This window comes from Mesocricetus auratus, unplaced genomic scaffold (genome assembly GCF_017639785.1).
Source record: "Mesocricetus auratus isolate SY011 unplaced genomic scaffold, BCM_Maur_2.0 Super-Scaffold_100013, whole genome shotgun sequence".
NCBI classification, from domain to species: Eukaryota; Metazoa; Chordata; class Mammalia; order Rodentia; family Cricetidae; genus Mesocricetus; species Mesocricetus auratus.
The window spans coordinates 53,947,035-53,974,064 of NW_024429196.1; the positions used below are offsets into that span (position 1 = coordinate 53,947,035).

The window sequence follows — 27,030 nt, forward strand, 5'->3', positions numbered from 1 at the left end:
AAGAGTTGCTATCTGTCTGCCTTGGATCGCAGAAGACTTGGAATGATACTAAACACCCTGCCCTGGTATCTGAGGCGTGTGCTGGCCTCTAACTGCAAACCCTTGGACTTCATGCATGCCTCTGTTGATAAATGAAGCAAGTATGACAACCAGTCTGCATGGCCACTGGGAACATCAGACTGTGAAAATCTGTTTTATTGTGAACTTACAGTAGATCTGAATAATGGAAATCTATACTGTCAGTAGAGGAGGCTGGGAGACAAGATGCAGGCTTCTTCAGTGTCTGAATTAGACGAATCCCTGAGGCTGATCTGGCAATTGGGCAATCATTAATAAATGAGCAGAGTACCAGAGCACTGGGGAGATACAAATGAGGATTAGCCAGAGGACCAATGAGGCAACAGTGAGTTGTTTGGATAAGTTAGGGGAACAGGATGAAAAGAGGTCTGTCTTTAAGTAAGATTGATGGGCGGACCCTGAAATATTCCAGAACCTTAAGAAAACACTAGTAGTAGGACACAGTGACAGCCCAAGGAGTCCACAGGGTCCATGTGTATAGTCACATTCATGGAAGCAGAAAGGCCAGGGTAGCTAGAACAGAACTCCAAAGAAGCAAGGTGGCCCTGGTCCAGGACATGGAACGTCATTATTGCATCTGCAGCTTAGAAAAATGGCACAGCAGCAGTTGTGAGAACATATCCAGGTAAGGGCAGGCAGAGTTTGGTGAGGTCTAGTATATGATGCACAGAAAGGGGCCTACCTAGTGACTTACATTCTGTCTTCACTCTGGGCTTGAGTGCAAAAGAAGAACAGTGTAAGACTTTTGTGAAAACAAAATTAAAATGGTAAAGTTTAGCAGTTTACACAGCGAACAATAACGAGTAACATTTTCAAGGTTATGAAAAGATGAGTGAATATTTTCAGATCTGGGAGGAAAGGTGTTTTTCCCCCTTCCCACCATACACACCCTGAATCTGAGGAGCAAACCAAGAGCATTGAGCTTGCTAGGCAAGCCCTCTACCATTGAGCTAAATCCTCAACACCAAAAGGTGTTTTCTGAAAATCAAAGACAATAAGAAATAGTGTTGGTCACAAATGTGGGAGTGGGAAGGACTTCTCTGTTGCTCAAAAATTGCTCCCTAACAACTAAGGAAATTCTCAGGAATCCACAAGGATGACCCCAGCTATGACATCTAAGCATTATTGGAGAGGGTTCTTGAACTGGCCTTCCCCTGTAATCAGATTGATGACTACCTGAATTATCATCATAGAACCTTTATCCAGCAACTGATGGAAGCAGATGTAGAGATCCACAGCTAAGCAATGGGCTGAGTTCCCAGAGTCCAGTTGAAGAGAGGGAGGAGGGATAATATGAACAAAGGGTCAAAACCATTTTAGGGATACCCACAGAAACAGCTGACCTGAGCTACTGACTCTGAAATGACAGATGGAGAACCTGCACAGGACCAAACTAGGTCCTCTGAATGTGGGTGACAGTTGTGTGGCTTGGGCAGTCTGTGGAGCACTGACAGTGGGACCAGGATTTATCACTTGTGTTTGAACTGGCTTTTAGGAGCCCATTCTCTTTGAAGGGATACCTTGCTCAGCTTAGATATAGGGAGAGGGCCTTGGTCTTGCCTCAAAGTAATGAGCCAGATTTCATTGACTCCCAATGGGAAGGCTTACTCTTTCCCAGGAGTGGATAGGGGTGGAGTGGATAGGGGTGGAGTGGGGAGGGGGGAAAGTGGGAAGAGCAAGAGGATGGGAGAAAGTGCGAACTGGGATTGGCATGTAAAATGAGAAAAAGATTGTTTTAAAATAATGAAAAGGGGGCTGGTAGAGGGGCAAGGGAGGAGGGGTGGGAGATGGAGCTGAGATCGACATGTGAAGCAAGCATGTTTCTAATTTAAATAAAAATATATTGAGAAAAAAATAAAATAAAGAAAAAAATTGGCTGCCTAACAGCCTCTGAAAAGTCAAGAGCTGTTCTGAAAACCATAGATTCTTGCAGGTGTGAATACTATCAGAAAAGACTTTCAAGTAACTATTATCTATCCAGCTCTGACTTGTGTGATCTATCTTTTTATTCTCATGTACTTTAATTTCATTCCACATGGAAGCACAGCATTAGGAGAAAAACATGAGTGAGTACCTACCTGTATGATGCAATACTTTGCATGCTGCTTATGGTCTGCTGATGCACAAAGGTATGAGGTAAGGAGGCTTACATACAAGTCACTATCCCCCTGCCACAGTTACCCTGCTGAGAGAGTAGGGCCCTATCTGACACTCTGGAGGGAGGAAAAAGCAAGGGAAGAAAGGAATGAAGGGAGCAGAAAAGAAAATGATTTAGATCCATGAAGGAAAGAGCAGCTAAGGACAGAGAACGTCAGGGTCTAGGAGTTAGGAGAGATCCCAGTCAAGTGTCTAAGCCACTATGCTCTCTTTGAGCCTCATTAGACTCGTACAATCCTAGGGTCCTATGCCATACATACTTAAGTTAGCAAACCTATAATTCATCAGGGATAATATTAATAGATGACTCACTGGCCCAAGCCAGTCAAGGATGCTGTTTCCCAAAGGCCCTGACAGATAGTTAACCACAATGTAACTTTCAGTTCCCCTGACAAAAGGCAATGGAATTTAAACCACCAAACCACCACCCTGCTACTTCTTGAACCTTCTTCAGTGGCTTTCTTTATTTGTTTTTTTAAAAATAAGGATCAAATGACATGAGTTCTACAAAACTTGTATTTCCTGTACAGAGGTGATATCTTCCTCAAATTATATGATTGTACAACTATTAAATTAATACTGAAGAGGAAGTCTCCTGTTTAGAATGTAGGACTTTGCCTTGTAACTTCTGGCTCTTCAAATATTTCACAGAAGTTCTCATTATACTTCTCGTGATGGAGTTGAATAAGGGGAGAACTAAGAAGGTCAGTGACCAGACAGATAATTTTAAAAATTATTGTAATTATTTGTACACCTATTGAAATATATAAAACTGTGCAATGGCCACCCTTTAAAGGCAGTGAAGTATGCTGGAAACATGGTTAAGTGGTTAAGAGCAGTTATTGTTCTTGCAGAGGATTTAGGTTTAGCTTCCAGAAACTAAATGGCAACTCACAACCATCTATAATGAGTTCTAGGGGAGCTGACATCTGCTTCTGGCCATTGTAGGCACTACAGACACACACACCATGCACATATCCATGTACGCAAACACTCACACGAACAGATGAATATTTAAAGTCAGGGAAAAGAAGCTTTGAAATCTTATGAAGATAGCCTAGATACTAAAACTGGAGCAGGAAACCAAGAAGTAAAGAGTCAGGAGACAGGAATGAAGCCCAGGTACCAAGCAAGGACTTCAGGGAAGGAAGGGTGGCTTTTCGCAGTGCCAGCCCGTTCTCTTGCCAGTCCTAGTCAGAGTCAAATGTTTCTTGGGAGAAACCAAATGCAAAAATGCAAATCAAAAATGGATATCAAAATCCAGGAGTACAATATTCTTTCTGGGTTTAAGAAAAGATTGATGAAAACTTACAGCATTTATGTTTAAACTCGAAATTTAAGATACAGTTACAATCACCAGGTTGTTATTTACATAAAGGACACATTGTGTGAAGAAAAGAAAAAAAGATCTGTGAAACTACTGGGATCCTAATGTTTGTCTTTTTCTGGTGAGTAAGAGGTAGGTATTACTGTGCCATGTGCTTGGTGGCTAGAGGTGGGAGGCCACAGTCATCTGCCTGGAATGCCTCCTGTCCCCTCCAACACTGGTGTCCAGCCACCATCATTATTCTGTGAGTCAGAGGCTTTGTAACAGACTGAGGAACTGGGACCTGTCATCTTAACATGTAGGGGTCAAGCAACCAGCAGGAAATGAGGTCACACCCACTAAGAGTCTCATCCAATACTGCAGAGAGCTCTCCTTTCTTCTTCCTGTATAGCCTGCTTTGTTTGTTACTCCTCCTGTGAAGTAAGTCTGAATAGAAACTTTTAAGGTTTCAGGGACATAGCTCTACATTCCAGTGCATATTCAGTGCATATTCCATGCCAAGCACCTTACACACAAGGACCTGTAAGTACAATGCTATGTATGTTTAAAAGTGAAGCCCCTTATTGGAAGGTGACCTGCTCCCAAATTTTGTGTGTTGGAGTTAATAATGGGAAGAAACATAAAACGCTAAAGATTTTTAGTAACCTGCAGTAGAAATCTGTGTCTACCTAAATTTACCCTAAGAAGCTGGGCTAGCGAAAAGGGTTCTCCAACCCCCCTTTTAAACTTAAGTTAGAAACAAGCTTCTTTTACATGTCAATCCCAGTTCCCTCTCCCTCCACTCCTCCCCTGTTCCCCACTGACCCCCCTTTCCCATCTCCTTTCTACTCCCCCTAGGGAGGGTGAGGCCCTCTTCAAAATCTGTCATATCATTTGAAGGAGGGCCTAGATCTTCAATAAAGAGGGTTCTAAACTGCCACATGCCACATTATCAGACACAGGATACACTAGGCTTAATAAGTGCTATTTTTGTGATTTAATTTAATTAATTTATTTTTTTTAAATCAGGGCAAGTGGACTTGCATTTTTATATTTTTGTCTACTCAGATAAGACATTAAAATAGGAGTAAAGTCTAATAGTTGAATCTAAATTCTAATTTTCTTTTATTAGAAGAAGCTGACAGCATGAGAACATACAGTTAAAACTGCATTTTCTTTACAGCAGGTCCTTGAACTCATCTTGCTGGAATACTGGAAGCCCATCATATATCCATCAACAAAAATGTGTGGTAAAATCATGTTCAGTGAATGGGAAATACCCTAGGCTAACAAAATATCTCTATAACACACATCTCATCTCACCTGTACATCTCATTTTTATAAAATTTAAAAAGGGTGCCAATTTAGAAATACATAGTCAAGTACTTACTGGAACTTGTTTTGTACTATGCAAGTTGGGTTTCAAATAACATTGGAATTAAATATGAAGACAAAAAAGGTTGAGTACCTACATTAAGGGTTCCCTGAGAAATAATACACAGTCTCGGGCCTAAGGAAGACCATTGTGAACTCAAGCAAACCTTTAGGACAATCTATTATTGACCATATTATGCCTATGCATAATTGGGCATGCATATGGTCATAACCAGATGTGATATAGAGAAAGAATGTGCAATGTAAGCAAAGGTTTATAAAATCTACACCTCTCAGTCCAAAAAGAGAACCACTTGAATTGTCCTTAGTAACAACTTATGAAAAATAAACCCCAAACAATAATCAAGGTCCTTGAGTATCTTCACTCTTGTGGCCCTAACATTGCATTATAGCCTGACATGCATTCTACAGCTTTGCTTTGAATAAAGTCTCACTGTTACATTATAATCTGTGTGATTTAGCTTTTATTTCAATTCTTTCAAGGAGAGGTCAGGAACCTGGAAATCTTTCTCAGAACCCAACCACCAGTAACAATGTTGTTATAATACCACTGAAGAAAATAAGCAGAAGAAACATTTCCTAGTATGGAGCAAATAGGAGCAAAAAATAAAGTATGTTTCTTTACTTAAGGGGATATTCAGCTTAGAACATTTGGTTTTGTGGCTTTGGATAAAGGGCACAATTAACTGTTTGTATTAAAGGTCCCCTGAGGCCAAGCCCAGGAACCTGGGCCCAGCGTGGGCACTCTAGTGGTCCAGAAAGCAACAGGGCACATCCCCAAGACTCCCTGCCAGTCTCCATGAGAACACACCATGTAATTTAGGTAAATGATTTCCTGCAATAAAGGTGACCTTAAGTAGAATAAAGCCAAATTATGCCTGACAATGAATTTAAAACAGGGATTTTGCCTTTTAGTTTTTTTGAGGGGGGGGGCAGAGAAGGAAGAGAGAATAAGAGATAGGAAGAAAAGGAAAAAGGAGAGAAAATTAACGAGAGAAGACAAGAAATTTAGAGACACATTTATAGCATTTTTGTGTATATAGCATATGAATATAAAAGTATTCATTGCAAATACATTTTTTCCATTTCCACAGTGCTGTAGTGTAACTATCTGTGAGCTTAGGTGGTATCCTATGTGATGAGGATATTCCATCTACATTGCATATATAATCTTCCTATGAGAACTAAAGAGCTTTCATTCATTCATGAGAAGAAGTTGTTATCAGGTAAGTGAAGTTGGGATTTGACCTGAGAAAGAGTTGGAGGCTTATATACAACAATGGAGGCAGAAGGCAGGTGATGGGAAGAGAAGATGAAGAAATCTTCTATACACAGGGAAAGTGACTGTATCATCTAAGTGTGAAGAGAACTTTTAACACTCTTTTCCTGGAGATTAATCTGGAGGACCAGAACCACAGTTCTCTTTAGTATAACAGGTCAAGCCCATGTGTGGGGTATGACATCTTTTCTCATCAATGGGAATAGCTAGAGAACAGAGAACAAGTAATGTTAAATGCTACTCATGAGAACTATAAATGCCTTTTACACCTTCCTATCCCATGTTCATAGGCTCTATTCCTATAGAATCTGCAACTCCATTCCATGTGCTTTTCTAACTCCTTATACTTACATGTGTATACATGTATATCCAGACATATCTGTATATATGTGTAGATGTGTGTGGAGGCGAAATGTTAAAGTCAGGTATTTAATTGAGAAATACAGAAGGGCAAGTGTCTTTCACCAAGACTATAACTAGAGGAGCCTACACTTTCTGATTTTGGAACAGAGCTAATCTTAGGCCATTATTCCCAACCTATCAAGATCTAACATTATGAAACAAAGAGTGATGACTTCCTATATTTTTCTTGTCTTAAAAATATAATACATCGAAAACATTAAAGTTTTTTCCACAGGTTAGGATGTAGCTCAGTTACAGAGCACTAGCCCATCAGATAGAAAGTTCATCTCTAGCAACACACAGAAACACAAAAATACACTACACACATATAACTATACATACCATACTCTTTACACATATCCATACCCATATATATATATATTATACACATACTATGTATAGCATACTCTGCACACATACACACACTATATATGCACATACATCATCTTTATACATACATTATATATACACATACACACTATACATGTATATATACATATATATAATATATATATATGATACTTATACACACATACATGTACCTCCCATTGGAAAATTAAACCTTTTAACCATACAAGAGCTATTAAATGCAATCTTTGAGAAATACAATAATATATCTTTATTTAGAAGAATAGTATTGTTTCTATGTTTTTCTAACACCAAACATTTCTAGAAAGATAACTTGAAAATGTCTTTTGTCAGGTTATGAAAAGGTGGTACCACTCAAGAGGAAGGAAATCTCTTATGCTAAGAGCATACTTCTGGATGGACACTGCCAATGAGTTTATCCAGTATTTTCTGATTGGAATTATGTTCCAGAAAATTTTGTAAACATGGGCCACTGTCAGAGCTTGTTAATCAAAATGTTATCAAAATTTTGATGTAAGCACATGGCACCACTTTATAGAGTATTATTAGGTATCTATACTTGTTATTTTGTTTAAAGGGTTCCTAGGTCAAGAAAGCTTGGGTCCCTACCTCAACCTAAGCTGGCCACACAGCACAGTCAGGTGTCATGTGTTTGAGGCAGTCATTCTAATATAAAAATGCTTAATTCTGCATATTATAGCTTCTTTTTAGCCTTATATGGTTTTAAATTAAGCACATAAAGTTGTGATTAGTGGCAATTAGAATTGTGACCATGGCATTTCTTAACTAAGTCTATGTTGAAGGAAGTTAACTCAAAAGCTCCTTCTTTGACAATATTCCACCATCTTTGCTACAACAGTGACCATGGCAACTGGCTTGAATAATGTATATCCTGTCACACTCACTATGAATTCCTTCAGTGTTCATAAAGGAAAGCAAACATGAGAACATACAAAAGGTCCAGTTTGGGGAACAGATGAAGTCTTGAATGAATATGTGCTGTTGATTAGAGCACTGACATGTTAAGGAGACCAATGCTGCAAACACGTGGGAACAGCAATACCTTCCCAAATCTATGTAGAGATGTTGATAGTATGTGCAGAAGATGCCAACTGCAAATTCCCCCAATTTCTTCTTTCAGGGTAATTACAGCCTAGTTTGCTCCCCTACAAAGATCCTCTCTACCAAATTAGCTAAACCTACCTCCTTATTTGGGTGTATATAATAACCCACACCCTTATTAATACAATAAACCTGCTTCTTCTATTTAGAAGTATAAAACGAACTTGATGAATTTCCAGACTGTTGGTGTATTTCCATCAGAGCGCACAGCCCATTCAATCCCAGCTTTTCTATATACGTGTTTGTGTGCCTGTCCTTTCTTTGTGAATCTCAGTACAGTCAGGTCAATCCCTAAGCTGTGCCGGTCACACTAGCCCAGAGAAATAGTAAAGAAAATAATAAAAACATGTGGAATGTTTCAGGGATCTAGCTATATTTTATGAGAAATATTAAAACTTGATACCTTATGTCTGCATAAATTAAGATTTAAAATTTGCAGCCATTAGCACTATGGTAATTAGTAAATAGTACTTTTAAAAATGCTGTAGTATTTAGTGTTAATTATAGAATAAGGGTGGTCATCATTCTGAATACTTTAAAATGTTTATAAAAAGACCCTGGAAAAGTTGTGACAACTTGTTTAATCCTAATGGATCACAATTTAATGCAAATAGAAATGCATTTTTCCACTTAAATTATTCTTAAAGTATTTCGATCCACATAACAGGACTGTAACAGGAACAGGCAATGACTATATAAGTTGATATCAAATGTTTATGAGACAAAGGGAGTCTGTACCACATTCCCAACATTGTAGCTAGCATTTTTTAGAGCTGTCACATCCTTTTTGCAGGTGGGTAAATTGAAGTATAACAGGTGTGAGCAGAGCAGTGATACACCTCACTGTTGGGGTCTACAGTGTCGGAGCAAGAAGAGCAATTGTTCTCCACACCTAAATGTAAAACCTCTAGATTTATGAACTGTTTTTGTTTAAATAAGAGGCACCCACCGTGTGCAATTAATACGTGTAAATGAGACACCAGCATGACCTGTCTGATCTATACCCGCCAATAGGCTGATCACTTGTCAGGAAACACATGTTTCTTAAACAACACACACTTCTCTGTACTTTTATGATGTGTTGCCTTTAATTTTGGCAAAAAAAATGTAATTGCAAGTATCGAAAGTAATCTCATTTTAATAAACTTAGAACCAAAAGAAATGATACTACTTCTCTAAATAAAAAAGTAGTAATCTACAAATTTTCATATAATGGTATTTCTTTTTTCAGGAGCCAAGTAATTTAAACCTATTTCAGAACATATAAATGCGAACTATAAAAAAGCTTCTCACATCAGCAACATATGTTACTGTTGGAACCCCAGGAGAATTCTCCATACACAAAACCACTTGTCTTATAGATGAAAAGTCTGAGCTGTCAAGTAGAAGGCCTTACTGTGTGTGAGTGACTGGGTTGTGTGCCATGTGACACTTTCCCATTTTTATTAAAAGACCTAATCACTGTAATCTCAGATGGATCTTTTCATATTTTAGCTTTGGGCCATTATGTACTACACCATCTTGTCAAGCACTTATAACAGTGACTTCATTTGAGACAACCTCCTAAGATATTTAAGCCAAAATGTTTATGAATTTTTAACTTTCATATGAACACAAACAGGCCTTTGTGTAAAGATCCGGCTGTATCTCTTAGAGGTGGTACTTGATCTTTCCAGTGTAAGAAGGACACAGGGCCACTGGTTCTAACAAAAGTCTTTCATCATTTATGTGCACATTTTATAGTCATGCTGCTTTATATTGGATTTTTTGTGAATTAAAAAATGTCATTTCTCACTCCTTTTGCAAAGGTTTACATATGTTCATCTCAAAAGTATGCTGATAAAGAAAGAATGAAGAGAAAGCATAACCCAGATGAAGCGTTTTCAAAACGTGGTGGAACATCTGCTTTACCTTCAAGATTTAGTGAATTTCTGAGTTCCAAGTACAGTCTTTCTTTCTTTCTTTTTTTATGCTCAAAATAGAAAAAATAACAAATTGAAAGTAATTCCATCTATTTGATTCTGGAAGCAAGTGACTTTAGAGACAGTGTTCTCAGCATTTCTAAGTATATGCAGATGAACAACAGCAGGTTAAACACCATGAATATTATTGAAAAAATAACATGCTTATTGTCATAAAACTTGCTTCCTAATTTAAGGCTTCAATTTCTCTAGCAATAGATATTTAAAAGCTTGGTAATCATAGGAAAGGAAAGTTGATTTCAAACAAAATTATACTATTTGCATGTAACCCAGTAATCAAAAAAACTACGTTTAACATAATTTATAGGAATTCCAAGAGTGGAAACATTTAACTATACCATAGTTAACTTTCTAACTATACCATAATACTTTGCAACAGTCCCATGATGTGTAAAGCTCAGTGGTGTGCAATGGCAATAAGTATGTACGCATATAGCCGGACTCTAGCACAGAACCTAAAGCTCCATGACACCAGTATTCTGAGAGGTCCTTGAGAGACTGCATATTAAAGACCTTAGATTAAATAAACCAAAACTGGAGATTATTTGTTGAAGATGTGAGAACCGGTGGTATTGTGAATGCTGTGCTGGGAAAGGAGGAAAATACGAAACAAGCAGGATAGGATAAAAACTTTATAAAGTGAAGAATAATCTTCCAAACTATAAACACTAACTTACACACCCATCATTCAAGGCACTGGCCAATACTTTTGTTCCAATCAAATAAAAAGAAAATCTGGGAAAGATGTCTTTGTTAAGTAACATGCAGCATGCTCAATCTACGATCCTGAGCTATGCAGCCTTGCGCAGAATTTAACATGTTTAACCGTATTTGTGTCAGCAAACGCTTCTTTCTGACCACTTCTAGGTCCAGCTTCTCATTGAAGGCCTGACATTTAAAGTGTCAACCAATACAGACATTTTTAATGTAATGAGTCAGTTCCTACCTCTACATAGTCCTTGGCATGGCCCCAGTCTCGTTTGGCGTCCAGATTTCCCAAGCTGAAACATTCCAGTTGTCCAAGGTAAATCTTAGCTACTGACCGGCTAATTTTTCGAGTAACAAAATTAGCCCCTAAAAAGAGACAAAAGATGTATTATCAGAAGAGTTCATTTGACATTTAAGAGTTTGTAAACCAAACCCAGGATCAGCCTCTGGGCATTTCTTTCATCCCATCTCCCCCCTAAAAATAATAATGTAAAAAGAAGAACGATCATTAGCTGTCATTTGGAGAAGTCAAAAAGCTCTAATTCTAAGTGTCATATCAGCTCTACTTTCATAACAAACATTTCTTCTTTGGAGGATGTCTTAACATTCCTAATTTGCTGTTTCAATGTGTAACCCAGGCTTTAGGCCAAAGAAAAGCTTTTGGAATGCCAGTTTTTAAACAGAAAATTCTAAAGGGTTGTATAAAGGGAAATGCCAGAAGGGAAGACAGACATCTAAGACCACCCTGATTTTTTTTAAACACAAACATCATATATTTCTATTAATAAGGCTATTTTAGGGCCCATGAGAAGAGAAGGAAAGTAACCATTCACAGGGTAAAACTAGTTACAGGAAACCCAACAGGAATTTCTTTGGACTGCCTTTCTCTTAACAAAATAAGTGGTGCTCACTCTCATTCAGAAACCTGCACATCCAACCAAATACAAAGTATGAAACAGTTCCAAGTCAAGAGTTTCTTTGTACCAAGCTTACTGTAAGATCATTTTCCAATTTCATGTAAATGCCATCTATGAAAATGAACTTCTGAATTTTGTACAAATATTTTGAGATGTGTGGATAAATGTACCATAAATTGACAAATGTATTGCAACTGTTTTAATTTTCTGTTTATTAATGATAACTTCCACCCACATTTACTTTATTATTCTTCTTTACTTATTCTCAAGTAAAGAGGTGAAGCCTCAAGTTGGTTATGGTGGTACAGACATGTAGTACCACCAAGAGGGAGATTGAGACAGGATGATCATGAGTTCCAGGATACACTGAGCTATATAGTAAGACCCTATTCTTAAAATGTATATATGTATGCTATAATTTAATATATTATTAAAATTATAACTACATTTATAAGGGGAGATGGTAAGATGAAAGGGAAGGAGAGAAGGAGGGAGAGAGGGAGACATAGGAACAAGTGAGATATTTCTAAATAGTTTTGTAAACTTTGGCAGGGATATAGACTACAGGTTCAAACACAAGTTCTAAACCTTCATAGCGGTCTTGTATCATTAAAAGCACAATGAGGACGATAGGGAAAACCAAATGTTTAAAACCCTCCAGCATGTCACAGGTCCTTAAAAAGCTGAAGGTGGGGGAAGTGATACACAGCTAAAGTCTCAGCTCTCAAGAAGTGGAGGCAAGAAGATTGAAGTTTTTGAGACCAGCTTGAACACAATCTGGTAACAACAAAAGAAATCATTCAGCTTACCATGGCAACTGACAAAACACAAAGGAGTATCAAGAAAGAGCCCTTTCAAATAAAACCTTTAGTGGAAATTTTTGTTTTGAAAATTTTTAATCTTCTATGGACTTACCATAAATTTAAGTTTGTAATGAAATACAGATTTTTGTTCTCACTGTCAGGACTAAGCTATCATCTCAAAGCACATGAATATAACAAGACATACCAAATTATTAGAGTAAGATCTCCATAAGTGATATTTTTCTATTACCATTAAACTAATGTTTGCTTTTTTTTTTGCTTTTTTTTTTTTTTTGTAGTCCAAAGGAACATCTGAGTGCATTGACTTACCTTCTGCCCAGGATAACCTGAGCACTCACTCTACATCTGGAAATAAATAGGTATGGTCTACTGTCAGGCAGTGCAGAGAGGAGAAGTGGGCCAGAGGACCCAGCTGAAACACTTATCTTTAGATTTGCATATTGTAGATACTTCATATAATTATTTTGTGATCATTTTTTAAATTTAGAAAACAGGAATGTTACACATGTTATACCTTGATTCAGACATCATTAAAATTGTATGGCTATTATTCTTCAGTAGTAAAACAATACATTTTATTTGCTCAGCCATTAGCAGGTAGGTATAAAGTTTCCATTGTTAAGCTATTGTGAATAGCTGATATGGACATTTATGCACAAGTGGACATATGTTTACTTTCTTTTGGGACTATATATATGGGTGGAATTGGTAGGTCACACAGTTGCTGTATGTTATAGCCTACAAGGAACTCTGTACTGTTTTTCAAAGGGGATGATCCATTTTATATTTCCACAGCAGTGAAGCGGGTCTTCGATTCCTCTCCATTCTCCCCAACACTTGGATTGGCTTTCACTCGTCTATCTCTAAAAAGTAATTAAACCAACAATCTATATTTTCATATGCTTATTGGAAGGTTTTAACTGGATTGCTAAACTTTTAATTACAGAATTGAAAGGTTTTGTATACACGCTAGATCCTAGTCTATGAAAACATTTTCTCACTGTGCACACTATCTTCATTCTTTTACTGGTACTCATTAAAGTATAAATTTTGTTGGTGTTGGGTTTTTTGTTTTTGTTTTTATTTTGGTAAAGTCCAAGTTGCCTATTTTGCCTTTGCTATATATGACACTGTGATGATGCTCAAGGTTTTGTTCAATCTCAAGTAGTGAAGACATTTATATTTTACTTTTATGCACTTGACCTGTTTGTTCTTTTTCTCTTGTTTTTTGTTTTTTGTTTTTGTTTTACGAGACAAGGTTTCTCTGTATTGTTTTGGAGGCTGTCGGTCCAGCCCGGCCTGTTTGTTCTTATATTTGGATTTGCATCATTACTAATTTCATATCTTGTATAGTGAAAAGGCCCAGGTTTCATCATCTGTATGTAGATACCAAGCTGTCCCACTGCCTAATAGGAAAGCAATTATTCATCCACTGAACTGAAGCCCAACCACAAAGAAAAGTTTATTTCTGACCTTCAATACCACCCCTGTGACAAATGTGTCTATTATTACATTAGCGACAACACCTTGTTGACTGCAGGTTCTTGGTAAGTTTTAAAAGGAGGAAGTATGACTTAGCGCTTTTAAGGACTGCTTTGGCTATTTTCATCCCTTGTATTTTCACATGAATTTTAGGATCAACTTTGAAGGTCTGCAAAAATGAATATTGTGGCTTTGATGAATTACATTTAAATTTGTAGCTTATTATGAAGAATACATTGTAACAACTGTATGATTTCCAGTGAATAAGTACAGAAGATATTTTTCTATTTATTCAAGTCACTGAATTTCACAAGTAACTAAGTAATTAGTTTCCAGAGAGGGAAAAACAGTATTTCCTTTTAAAATCTTTTTCTAAATACTTTTATTTATCTTGATGTAATTGTGAATAGATTTTTTAATTTCATGTGTAATTTTTAAATTACTTTGGAACTATAGGCTTCACTACTTAAGTTTTAAGAAGCTTAAATAATTTTTTAAATCCATTCTTTTAATTGTTATTCATTATCACATGAATACTAACTCTTTAGGACAAAATTATATAAATTCACAAAATGGGGTCTGAGACATTTGACAGTTACCCCAAATGTATAGGTTTCTGTAAAGGTAAAGAAGCTCTATGAGATTGAAGATCTACCTACGGACAGGACAAGTGTCCAAGTGTATGCCCACCCTGTCCCACTATGTTCATAGAGGGAAGAAAATAAATGTGATAAAGATATATTGTATGCATGCATTAAATTCTTAAAGATAAACAAAAATTTAAATAAGAAAGGTAAAATTAATAGAGGGACAAGTGCTAAGTAGCTGATTTTTCATTAAAACTGAATTTTGGCTTAGAATTAGGACCGAATTTCCAGTGATTTATGAAATAGCCCTTCTTCAGACATTTTTTTACTATGTATTTATGTGGGGTGGCATTCCTAGCATTAACAAGTAAGTTTAGCATCAAATTATTGATCAACTATGAAATACATTGAAGATGCTTTTCAATAAATATCTGAAGATATCCTTCATTATCAAATTTTTTACCCAAAATTTTATCAGGAAAAACAAACATGCATACTTATCTCGCTAGTATGCAAGATTGTTATAATCTTTAATAAACAGTAAATTTATGCATATAACACAGAACTGGATTTAAATAATTGTGATTCATTAGTAGTAATGTTTGATGTAATATGTTTATTTCATATGTCTGTATGCCTTAATTTCTACAAAAATGTCTCTTGTATGAGCTGGGTATGCAACATATGGCTTTTAAATCTGAGTACTCATAGGTCTATGAGTTCGAGACCAGCCTGGTCTACACAGAGAACTCCAGTATCACACGGAGAGACCCTGTCTCAAAAAACAAAAACAAAACAAAACTCTCCGTTGACAAGGGCAAGAGTGGAGAGCTATTTTAAGTGGCTGTGCTCTAAGCAGGCATTGGAAGCTCTCACCTGTCTCACTTGCAGGTTGGGATCATAATAGACACATGGGACATGGGACCAAGTAAGAGTTACATTTCAAAGGCCACATCAATGAAAAGTTCTTCTATTATATAACACTTAATGCCTTGCCTACACTTAGTATAAACCTTTACATTTTTATTTTTCTTTCATCTGTCTTCATATGACCTCCATAGCAGTGGAGAAAAGGCAGCTGAGGGAAAGAGTTTCCATCAACCTTTTAGAACCAAATCACATCAGATAAAATAGCAAATTAAGAAGATTTAAGGAACAGGAGGCGGGGGGGGGGTGGCTGGGAGGGCAGAGCATCATCCTACTTTGTATTTGGGTGACCGAATTTTAGTACTTCCAGCTATTCTCAACTGATTTGTTTTTGGCTAATGATTTTGACTAACAGTAGACTGCAGCCTTGTCCCTCCAGTGAGACTTCCTATTTAGCAACTGTAATTTGAAAAGGCCAGAGGAGATTAGCAGAATGGTATTTCTTTCTACTACAGACATTGTTCACTTTTCATACAACCCAGGAGAAACTAGCATACACAAGGTCCATCCTGAACTCTCACAAAGGGTTCTGCTCCTCTTCTATCCACTGCCAAGTACATGGGCACTGCCTGACAGCAGTGAGAGTATGAAATGAGATGCTGTGTTGATATCCCTGAGCTTCCTGCCTGCCAACAGAAAGGGAATGTCAGGAAGACATATCTCCAGGAAGATGACCTTCCCTGTAGTTCTGGGTGGCTTAAGAATGTCATGTCACCTCTGATACATTTATTTATTTTTATTTTCACTTTGAAAGTTCAGAAATATGTTTTCTATGTTTTTACATGCTGAATCCATATACAAAAACATAAAACCCATGTGCAAAGCTAAAATTTGTTTCATTTTTGTGTCTATACCATAACTTCTAATTTTTGGTCTAAACTATTACTTATAATACCAAAATGTATAATTGCAATTACTTACAATTTTCACATTCTAAGTAACTACACTTTGTTTCTAATGAGGCTCTGATAACCATCGTGCTGACTGTCGTTCTACCCTGGATACTGTCTCATGCCTGTGACAACAGATGACCAAACAGCTATGAAGCTAAACTAGAACCAACACATTAGAAAGTGGGTCAGATCCTGAGCCACAGCAAATCCCCTGCTTCCTGGCTTTGTACCCATGTCTGATGTTGACATCAATGTATACACATGTGCAATTGCATATACATATATACATAATTTTCAATAATCTAAACTTTCTAGTATGATGTCATTGGGTGCATAACATACTATCCTTGTAGTCACATACCTGTTAAAATAAAAGATGAAGGGAAAGAAGTGATAAAATTATAAAAATATATCACTTAAATGACTAGTATTAAAACAGAGACACTAGATAGCTTTTATGTATGAATAGTATACTTAACTGAAATCAATAAATTTGATATTCTTCATGTATATATGTAGACAAATGTGCATATGTGTACAACATGAAGAAGAGGACAAAAAAGGATAAACATGATAAATGGATTGAAATCCCACAACATGTAAGTAAGGACCAAATGTAGCTGATGGGCACAAGCTAGGAATCTTTTGTGATATAAGGCTAATTGTTCTTCTAGCTCCACTTTTATCACAGATTTTTTGTTTGTTTGTTTTGGTGGTGGATAAGTACATAAAATATACTGGATACTGAATGTAAAACTGAACACAAAGTTTCACAGCTTTAGTTCTAAATGCCACTCTAACTACATATAAGTTCATTAAGTTGTATATACTTTGGGTTGGATTAATTTTGAAGTGTGATATTTGTATTTCCACGGTGTTTTGTTTTGTTTTAATAAAAAAGTTGAGTTAGTCAGTTGGTGGTGGCATACACCTTTAATCCCAGCACTCAGGAAGCAGAGGCACGTGGATACCTCTGAGTTCGAGGCCAGCTTGATCTACAAGAGCTAGTACCAGGACAGCTAGGGCTACACAGAGAAACCCTGTCTCAAAAAAAGTTGATTTAATATCAACTGTTAATCACAATATATTTACAACATTCCACTTTCATAGACTTTTTTTAAAAGACAGAATGTGATGCAAGGCATTCTATTTTGAGTCCTCTACAGTGAATGAATGGTGATAATTCTTATGCTTAGCATGCTAATCAAAATGACTGCATTTCAAAAGTCTGTTTTTCACAGTTCTAAAATTGACTAATTTATCCCCAAGAAGCATAACAACTATGAGTATGTTGTAATTATTTGCTATGTGAATGTAAATATATAGACAAGATTGTATGTGCACATGGGTACATACACATATTTATAAAATTTTACCTGTCAGAATACAAATCGTATTTGAAAAAACAGTAATTTCTATCATAAAAATTCTATTCTATTGCCCAATACTTCATTTGAAACTTTTCTGAGGCTACATAAAGTACAAAGTTTGCAAGCAAAAAGTCATTCCAATTCATCCTGAACCCCAGGTGAACCTCTGGTTGGGGCCCTGAGGTTCCCCTGTGGTAATCTCTGGCCACCCCACTGAGAACTGCCTGGTCTGTGGCTTGGTGTAGACAGGGTGTAGAAAGAAGAGGCACTGAGAAGGTCATGGCTGGCTGAGTACACTACTGAGATCAGAGAGACCATACCTCATTTCACTCACCAAGCCTTGCCAAGAGCAACACTATTTAACTGCAGGTACTCACAATCCAGCAGGCATGTTTAAAAGAATCCCAGGCTTGAAAGAGGACAATGCACAATGTGCAGTTTTTAGGAGGGGTGCTATCTTTTGGCAAGTACTTATAAGGATGTGCTTAAAGTGCTGTTCAAGGAATTTTGATATTTTCATCAAATTTTCAGTGCATTACCACAGATAGATTCATAAATTCATAAATCCTTGTTTAAGAGTTTCTCTTAACTTTGGTACTGTTGACCTTGGGGCCAGAAACTCCTTTTGGGGAATTATCCTATATATCCCTTAGGTTTTATACCCTCAATTGAGACAACCAAGGATTCTGAAAAGTTGCCATAATATCCAAGGAGACAAAAACACAACTTTAGTCTATCACAAGATCCCTGACAAATAAATCCCAAGCAATCAAAACAAATTTACATATAAAAGCAACCTCACCCAAAGATAGGCTCTCATTTCAAGTCCTTCCATTCATTTTATGTACTAATGAAGTTCTCAGAGAGATGATGAATATGAAATCTTTAAATTATGACTATACAAAGGTGAATTTTAATCTCTAAATTAGTGTGACTCAGTCAGGCCCTGTGAGGGGGTAGCAGCTGAGAGTACACATTTGGGAGCCATCCATTTCAAGTCCAGAGACTGGCTGAGACCACCAAGAGGGAAGTGAACAATAAAACAAATGGCTCACAAACCAAGTTCATTGACACTGACCCATTTAGACAGAGGAGGAGGAAAGCTTGCAAGCCTATGTCCAGGGAGCACCCAAAAAAGCTTCTATGCAATGAAAAAAACAGATGGTGAAGTGACCACAGGACTGAAGACAGGATGAAGAGGTCTGGATGTGACCCAAAGAGCCTGTTTAGTATGTCCAAGGCCCTGGCTTCCATCTCCAGCACAACTGTATGGGGATGGGGAAAGGATAGCAGTCTAGAACAGAAATACCTCAGACACAATACATGTAGACAGACCCTTTCCTGAAAGCTTTTCTTGCAAGGTAGGAAAGTGGAGACGATTTTTCAGAAAGGGAGAGAAAGTAACATGTTTGCAAGCTGAAGGGAAAGTCATAGTGATGAGGGAGAAGCTGGACTTGGAGAACTGAAAGCCCTTGGCATCAGAGAGCTAGGGAGGAAACTGAGAGAGGAGGGAGACTCTGTGGACAGTTCGTTTCTGGGCACCTGAAAAGGCAGAGAGAATATACACATGCAGGTGCGCTGTGAACAAATGGTGACTAAAGGCTTCTATTTTCTCTTGAAGCTTAAAACAATCCCTTTTTCTATTTCATTATTTCCCTTCTCAAACATTCTAATAGGCCACAATTTACATATTACACCAAGTTCATTATTGTGCTCTTTCCCCTTTTGCCTAGCACTAGTGGGGTTGGTCTAATTCTACCAATCTGATTGCACCAAATTTGTTTTCAGGGGTGAGCCTACATGTGTTTGCCCAAAGAATCTTCTCTCCTGCTATATGTGGCTGAGGATCAGCTGCAGCCAAGGCAGGACCTTGTGGTAATATATTGTTTATGATCTAAAAAAGCTACTGGAGATCGAAATGCAAAGCTAGCCACAGTCATAGATCCATGCAGTGATGATACACATCTTTAATCCCAGCAGCCATACTAGCTGGACATAGAGGCCAGGTGGTGGTGGTATACACCTTTAATCCTAGGACTCAGGAGACAGAGACAGGCGGATCTCTGTTAGTTCAGGACTACACTGAGATACACGAAACTGATTAAGTCTAAAAGAGAAATAGCTCACACAAAGGTGATCTTAGAACTTGGGATCATACATCTTTAATCCAAGCACCAGGGAGGTGGAACCAGGAATGATAAGACTGGACAGGAAGAGGCATATAAGGCCAGAGGAGACAAGAACTCAGAGGATGGCAATCTGAGGCTTGGTGGAGAACAGTGCAGTCATCATTGCACTCTGAGGATTCCTGGAGACAGGATCACCCATTTTGGTATGAGGTAGAGGTAAGAGCTTGGCTTGGCTACTTTGCTTTTCTGATCTTCAGCTTGAACTCCAGTATCCGTTTCTGAGTATTTACTATTTGTGTTATAGGACCTGTTTTAACTTTCCTTAGGTCTTTCTCAAACATCATTAAAAGAAATCCATTTCTTCTGCAGTGAAGGATACAAAGGTGCTGGTGATCCTGGCTTTGGCTTCACAGACACCAAGACCAAGATTTAAAACGACACACACACACACACACACACACACACACACACACACACACACACACACACACACACGAGAGAGAGAGAGAGAGAGAGAGAGAGAGAGAGAGAGAGAGAGAGAGAAAGAGAGAAAGAGAGAGAGAAAGAGAGGTGCACGTGTGTGCACCTTATCATATGTTCTCCTTATCATATGCCTCTTAAAAGTTGTGCCATGTGGTACAGATACATCAGTCATGTCTTTATTTACAGACTCCTCAGCAAGAAAAAGACTCTCCTCTTTTAGACATGCTCTTCTATTGGCAGCAAAATTTGTGTTCACACTGTGCCCCTTCTGTTGGACACCTAACTTATCATCTCTGTGGGTACTCCAAGCTCTCGCATCCACAATGTGCCCATGTTGGACACCTCAGTTATCGTTTCTGTGGGCATCCCAGGCTATCCCACAAGGGGTATAGATACTCCTCTTTTGTCCTCCTCAGCCCTTGCAAAGACTACGCAATCTTATTATATACCACTAAGCTTTAATTTTCTTGTCCCAACTGCAAGTTTTTAAGGACAAGCATTGTGTTTGTCACTTTCAATGGTGTTTGTCGTGGTACCTAACACATGGTAGATGTTTAGTCATCCTTTTCCTAGACAGGAGAGAAAGGAAGCAGGGATGCTCAGTGGTCTTAATAGCAAGCAATCTCTTTATGAAAACAGCATAAGAGTGAGCCTGATTATTTCTTCTGTGACAGCTCCAAATTCTCAGACATGCTTAAACTCTGAATGGGATATGCTTGTTTCTCAACGCCATGCATACTTCAACACATCAACGAAGTGCCACTGATGTCAAGTAATGACAAAGAAATTACCTGGCTATATCAGGAAGCTTATGTCCATACTGAGCACTTGTAAATTTACTGTCTGCCTTCATATGGGTGGATATCTCTACACAGGACCCTGCCCCACACTGGAAGGCCTTGGGAACAATCTAAACAAGATGGAGTACTTCTTCATAAGCATATTCAATATACCTAAGAGTCTCAAGCTCCTGGGATTAATGCAAAGATACAAATATCACTTTGTGAAATCAACTCTCCCTCCTTTTTTTTCAGGACTGACATTAGCATTACACAAATGACTTAACCACATATCATTTTATATTTGTGGTTTATTTTAGAATTCATGCAGCCATTTCACAGAATGACAGTGTTTATATATTTAGTTGACAGTGCTCAAACTTAAAACTCTTTGACTAAAATTTTATTTCAGTTCAAGAGTGTAGTGACATTTAAGAAGTAAAGTAGGGCCACTTTATGTGAATTTCATGTTCAAAGTAACTCTAAAGAAACAGCACTGGCTTGCAGCCATCCCAGCATGAAGATGGCAAAGTAAGAAACTCTTCAAAAGGCCTTTGATTCAAATTCTTCATCTGATAGGAAATTAGTACAAACATCTACAAAATGAGCAACTGTGTCTCTGTCCATGATGACCTTTATGATTTTACTTACTTGGCTCTTTTGATATGGTTTTATTGTTCTTTCCTGTCACAGAGAAGAAAATGCAGGCAAAATCCTGAAGGCAAATGAATACAGGGGGAATTTATAAGGAAAGCAAACAACATTGTATCCTCTGTAGTCACAGTCACTAGAAAGTTTACTTGGACTTTTGGTTTTTAAAGGAGGTCTTGATTCTAAGAGCAAGAATAATTAGAAAGGAAGGCTGACCACTAAGTATTCATATGAAAAATATGTGTGTGTATGTGTGTGTTGTATCTGTCTATGTGTGTGAGTAAAAGATAAGAGAACAAAAATTCAAAGAAGGGAATTTTTTATATTCTTACTTGTCATATAGTCCTTTTTAAATTTTATTTTTAAATTTAAAACTAAATTAGAAACGAGGTTGCTTCACATGTCAATTCCAGGTCCCTCTCCCTTTCCCTCCCCTTCTCCCTTACCCTCACACAAGCCCCTCCAATATCACCTCATTTCCCCAGGGAGGATGAGGCCCTCCATGGGGGTGTTCACAGTCTGTCATTTCATCCAGGGCAGGGCCTTGACCCTCCCCCGAGAGTCCAGGGTGAGAGTGCATCTCTCATTGTTGGATGGGAGTCCAAAGTCCATTTATATAATCGGGATAAATATTGATCTACTCCCCGAGGCTCAATAGATTACTTAGGCCTCCTCTCTGACACCCATGTTCAGGGGGTCTTGATCAGTCCCATGCTAGATTCCCAGCCATCAGTCTAGGATTCAAGAGCTAACCCTTGTCATGTCAGCTGTTTCTGGGGGTTAAACCAGCCCAGTCTTAATCCCTTTGCTCATCAGTCCTCCTTCTCTGTCACTGGATTCCTTGAGTTCAGCTCAGTGCTAAGCTGTGGGAGTCTGCCTCTGCTTCCATCAGCCACTGAATGAAGGTTCTGTTTCCCAGACTCTCTGGCCATGGGATTGTAGGCTGGCACTCCCCAGATCTATGTCTAAAATCCATATATGAGAGAGTACATGCCATGTTTCTCTGTTTGTGACTGGGTTACCTCACTCAGGATGGTTTCTTCTAATGCCATCCATTTGCCTGCAAATTTCATGATTCCATCGTTTTTTTTTTTTTTGTTTTTTTTTGTTTTTTTTCTGAATAGTACTCCATTGTGTAAATGTACCACATTTTCTCTATCCACTCTTCAGCTGAGGGGCATCTAGGTTGCTTCCAAGTTATGGCTATTACAAATAATGCTGCTATGAACATAGTGGAACAGATGTCATTGTTGTATGAATTTGCATCTTTTGGATATCTGCCTAAGAGTGGTGTTGCTGGGTCTTGTGGTAAACGGATTCCAATTTTTCTGAGGAATCTCCATACCGATTTTCAAAGTGGTGATATGAGTTGGCACTCCCACCAGCAGTGGCGGAGTGTTCCCCTTTCACCACAACCTATCCAGCATAAATTGTCTTTGGTGTTTTTGATTTTAGCCATTCTGACAGGAGTGAGATGGTATCTCAGAGTTATTTTGATTTGCATTTCCCAGATGGCTAAGGATGTTGAGCACTTTCTCAAGTGCCTCTCAGCCATTTTAGACTCCTCTATTGATAATTCTCTATTTAGTTGTGTAGCCCACTTTTTAATTCGATAGTTTGGTGTTTTGGAGACTTGCTTCCTGAGTTCTTTGTAAATTTTGGAGATCAGCCCTCTGTCAGATGTGGGGTTGGTGAATATCTTTTCCCATTCTGTGGGCTGCCTTTCTGTCTTGCTGAATGTGTTCTTTGCCTTACAGAAGCTTCTCAGTTTCAGGAGGTCCCATTTATTAATTCTTGACCTCACTGTCTGTGATACTGGTGTTATGTTCAGGAAGATGTCTCCTGTACCAATTCTTTCAATGGTACCACCCATTTTCTCTTCTAAGAATTCAGTGTGGCTGGATTTATGTTGAGGTCTTTGATCCATTTGGACTTAAGTTTTGTGCATGGCGATAGACATGGGCCTATGTACATTCTTCTACATGCCAGCATCCAGTTATGCCAGCACCATTTGTTGAAGATGCTTCCTTTTTTCCATTGTATATTTTTAGCTTCTCTGTTGAAGATCAGATGTTCATACATGTATGGGTTAATATCAGGGTGTTCAATTTGATTCCATTGGTCTACCAGTCTATTATTATGCCAACACCAAACTGTTTTCAGGACTACAGCTCTATAATAGAGCTTGAAGTCAGGGATGGTGATGCCTCCAGATGTTGCTTTGTTGAGTGAGGTTGTTTTGGCTATCCTGGGTCTTTTGTTTTTCCATACAAAATTGATTATTGTTCTTTCAAGGTCTGTGAAGAATTGTGCTGGGATTTTAATGGGGATTGCATTGAATCTGTAGATTGCTTTTGGCAGGATTGCCATTTTTACTACATTGATCCTACCTATCCAAGAGCATGGGAGATCTTTCCATTTTCTGAGGGCTTCTTTAATTTCTTTCTTTAAAGACTCAAAGTTCTTGTGATACAGGTCTTTCACTTGTTTGGTTAGTGTTACCCAAAGGTATTTTATGTTGTTTGTGGCAATTGTAAAGGGTGATGTTTCTCTGAATTCTTTCTCAGCCCTTTTATCATCTGTATATAGTAGGGCTACTGATTTTCTTGAGTTGATCCTTGTAGCCTGGCACTTTGCTGAAGGTGTTAATCAGCTGTAAGAGTTCCCTGGTAGAGTTCTTTGGGTCATTTATGTAAACTATCATATCATCTACAAATAGTGAAAGTTTGACCTCTTCCTCTCAAATTTGTATCTCCTTGATCTCCTTTTGGTGTCTATGGCTCTAGCTATAACTTCAAGTACAATATTGTAAAGGTGTGGTGAGAGTGGACAGCCTTGTCTTGTTCCTGATTTTATCGGAATCATGTTGAGTTTCTGTCCATTTAGTTTGATGTTGGCTGCTGGTTTGCTGTATATAGCTTTTATTATGTTTAGGTATGTTCCTGTTATCCTAGATGTCTCCAAGACCTTTATCATGAAGAATTGTTGGATTTTGTCAAAGGCTTTTTCAGCATCTAGTAAGATGATCATGTGATTTTTCTCAGCTTGTTTATATGGTGGATTACATTGATGGATTTTCGTATGTTGAACCATCCCTGCATCCCTGAGATGAAACCTAGTTGATCGTGGTGAATGATTGTTTTGATGTGTTCTTGGATCTGATTTGCCAGTATTTTATTGAGTATTTTTGCCAATGTTCATGAGGGATATTGGTCTGAAATTCTCTTTCTTAGTTGTGTTTTTGTGTGGCTTGGGATCAAGGTTATTGAAGCCTCGTAGAAAGAGTTTGGCAAAGACTGTCATTTTATTAAATAGTCTTTTTATTAAAAAGATTATGTACTCCTTCCAGAGGTACCTATTCTGTTGGGCTTCCCATTCAAAGGACTAGTGAGAGAGGAATGTACAGTGTTGTTGTAATTTTAAAGAAGTGGCTCCAGAGAGAAAGACATCAAGCAACAGATTTCAAGTGGAGTTTTTTTTTTTAATTAGGGGAAAAGAATCACAAAAAGGCGAAAGCAGGTGGGGGGGAGTGAGGGGAGATCAGCCTCTGGGGACAGGAGCAGTGAGAGAGAGGAAAGAGGGAGAGAGGGGTAGACAGAAAGAGAGAAAGGAGAGAGAGGGAGACAGAAAGAGAGACAGACACAGTGAGAGAGACAGAGAGAAAGAAAGAGGGTAGAAGGGAGAGAGGGCCCTTTTAAAAGGGAATGTAGTGAATGTGCACAGGTGACGCTCTTAGTGGCTGCAGCTGAGGACATATCCTGTCAGAACCCCAAGGACAGGCCAGTAGAGATGCCTAAATACTAGCATATAGGATAGTGTATATGGGTTTGGCCAAAGCAGTAACAGAATCTGTAACAAGTGAAAGGGAAGGCTTCATTTCTGGTAAAAAAAATACTTAAGGAGCAAATAAAACTAACAAAAGAAAGCAAGAATATGTGCAAATGTTTTTAGGACATGCCACCATTATTCTATGCAATAGCTTGAATGCAAAGCATCACACACTGCCTAATGTGGTGGGAACTTCAGAAGGGAGACACTATCTGGAAGAAGTAGGTCATTGCGGCTATGTCCCTAGTGGCTATACCCTGCCCTGCCCTTTTCCTGTACTTCCACTCTGCTGTCTGCCTCTCCATCCACATACTTGTGCCTGAAGCCAAAGCACATGGGGCTATGCAACCGTGAACTGAGCACCCTGAAATCACGAGCCAACACAAATCTTTAAATTGCTGCCTCAAGTTTTTTAGTCACAGACTTAAGAAAGCTAACTAATATAGAAAATACACACTAAAACAGATGTCCTCCCTCTCTCCTTCTTACTCATTCTATGAACGCAGCATTAAATTTTGGAGTCTGAACACAACTCTTCCAGCTGGTACTTGATCTGCATGAAAGCAACATCTGTGATTTGATATTCATCAAATCAGAATAAATACTGCTAAAAAATCACAAGAACGCAGATTTAGTAATCACATAAATTTATTATTTGTAGAGATCTTGAATATGAAAGATTCTATTTGCCAGATATGACTGAGATACATAGCATAGTCTCTATAAACTAAGTACCAAGAGACAAAGCTTGAGAACATTGACAGACAAACCTAGTCCTCGGCTAGCTTATGTCCCAATGTCTATTGTCAACTATGTAACAAAACTGAGGTGAGAGCTTTGCTTTTATACTTCTTACTTTTTCACTGATATTAATTAGTGAAAATATACTAGCACATTTTAAGGTTGGGAAAACCTAAATAGGATTGAAATAAGCCTCACATAAGGAAACAAAGTGTGACAGAAGGGACAGGCCACACCTGCACTGTAATTTGTCACACTCTCAAATTCATGATCGTTTCTTTAATTATTATTGTTGCGTGTATATACATATGTATATTTCCCCTGTGTTTGTTGGCAGGCCAACTGGTGTCATTATGGTGGTGGTGTTTGGGCAACATTACCGTTGAGAACTCACTTCTTCAGCTGTGTCCCCAAAAGTCAGTAATCTCAGGTACACACAGGTTTAACACTCTTGGTCCTATTACAGTGTCAAAGATAATTCCATCAGGTCGCTGGCGGGAGGCCTGAGCTGGAGGCTCTACAAGACTGTTCTACTATCATAAAAAATGAATTTGCTGTTAAATTCTTTTAACAGCAAGAAATTGTTAATCATTAGAATAAGCCCACATCAAGAATATCTAT

General features: G+C 38.1%; 1 protein-coding gene across 1 annotated transcript in view; it reads right to left on the reverse strand.

Moving 5' to 3' along the window:
* Positions 1–27,030, reverse strand: part of Gmds (GDP-mannose 4,6-dehydratase) — a 516,914-nt gene that overhangs the window by 270,309 nt on the left and 219,575 nt on the right. The window contains exon 7 of the mRNA XM_040755777.1: positions 11,037–11,164. Coding sequence (XP_040611711.1) covers positions 11,037–11,164 — 128 coding nt within the window. The remainder of the gene's footprint in view (positions 1–11,036; positions 11,165–27,030) is intronic.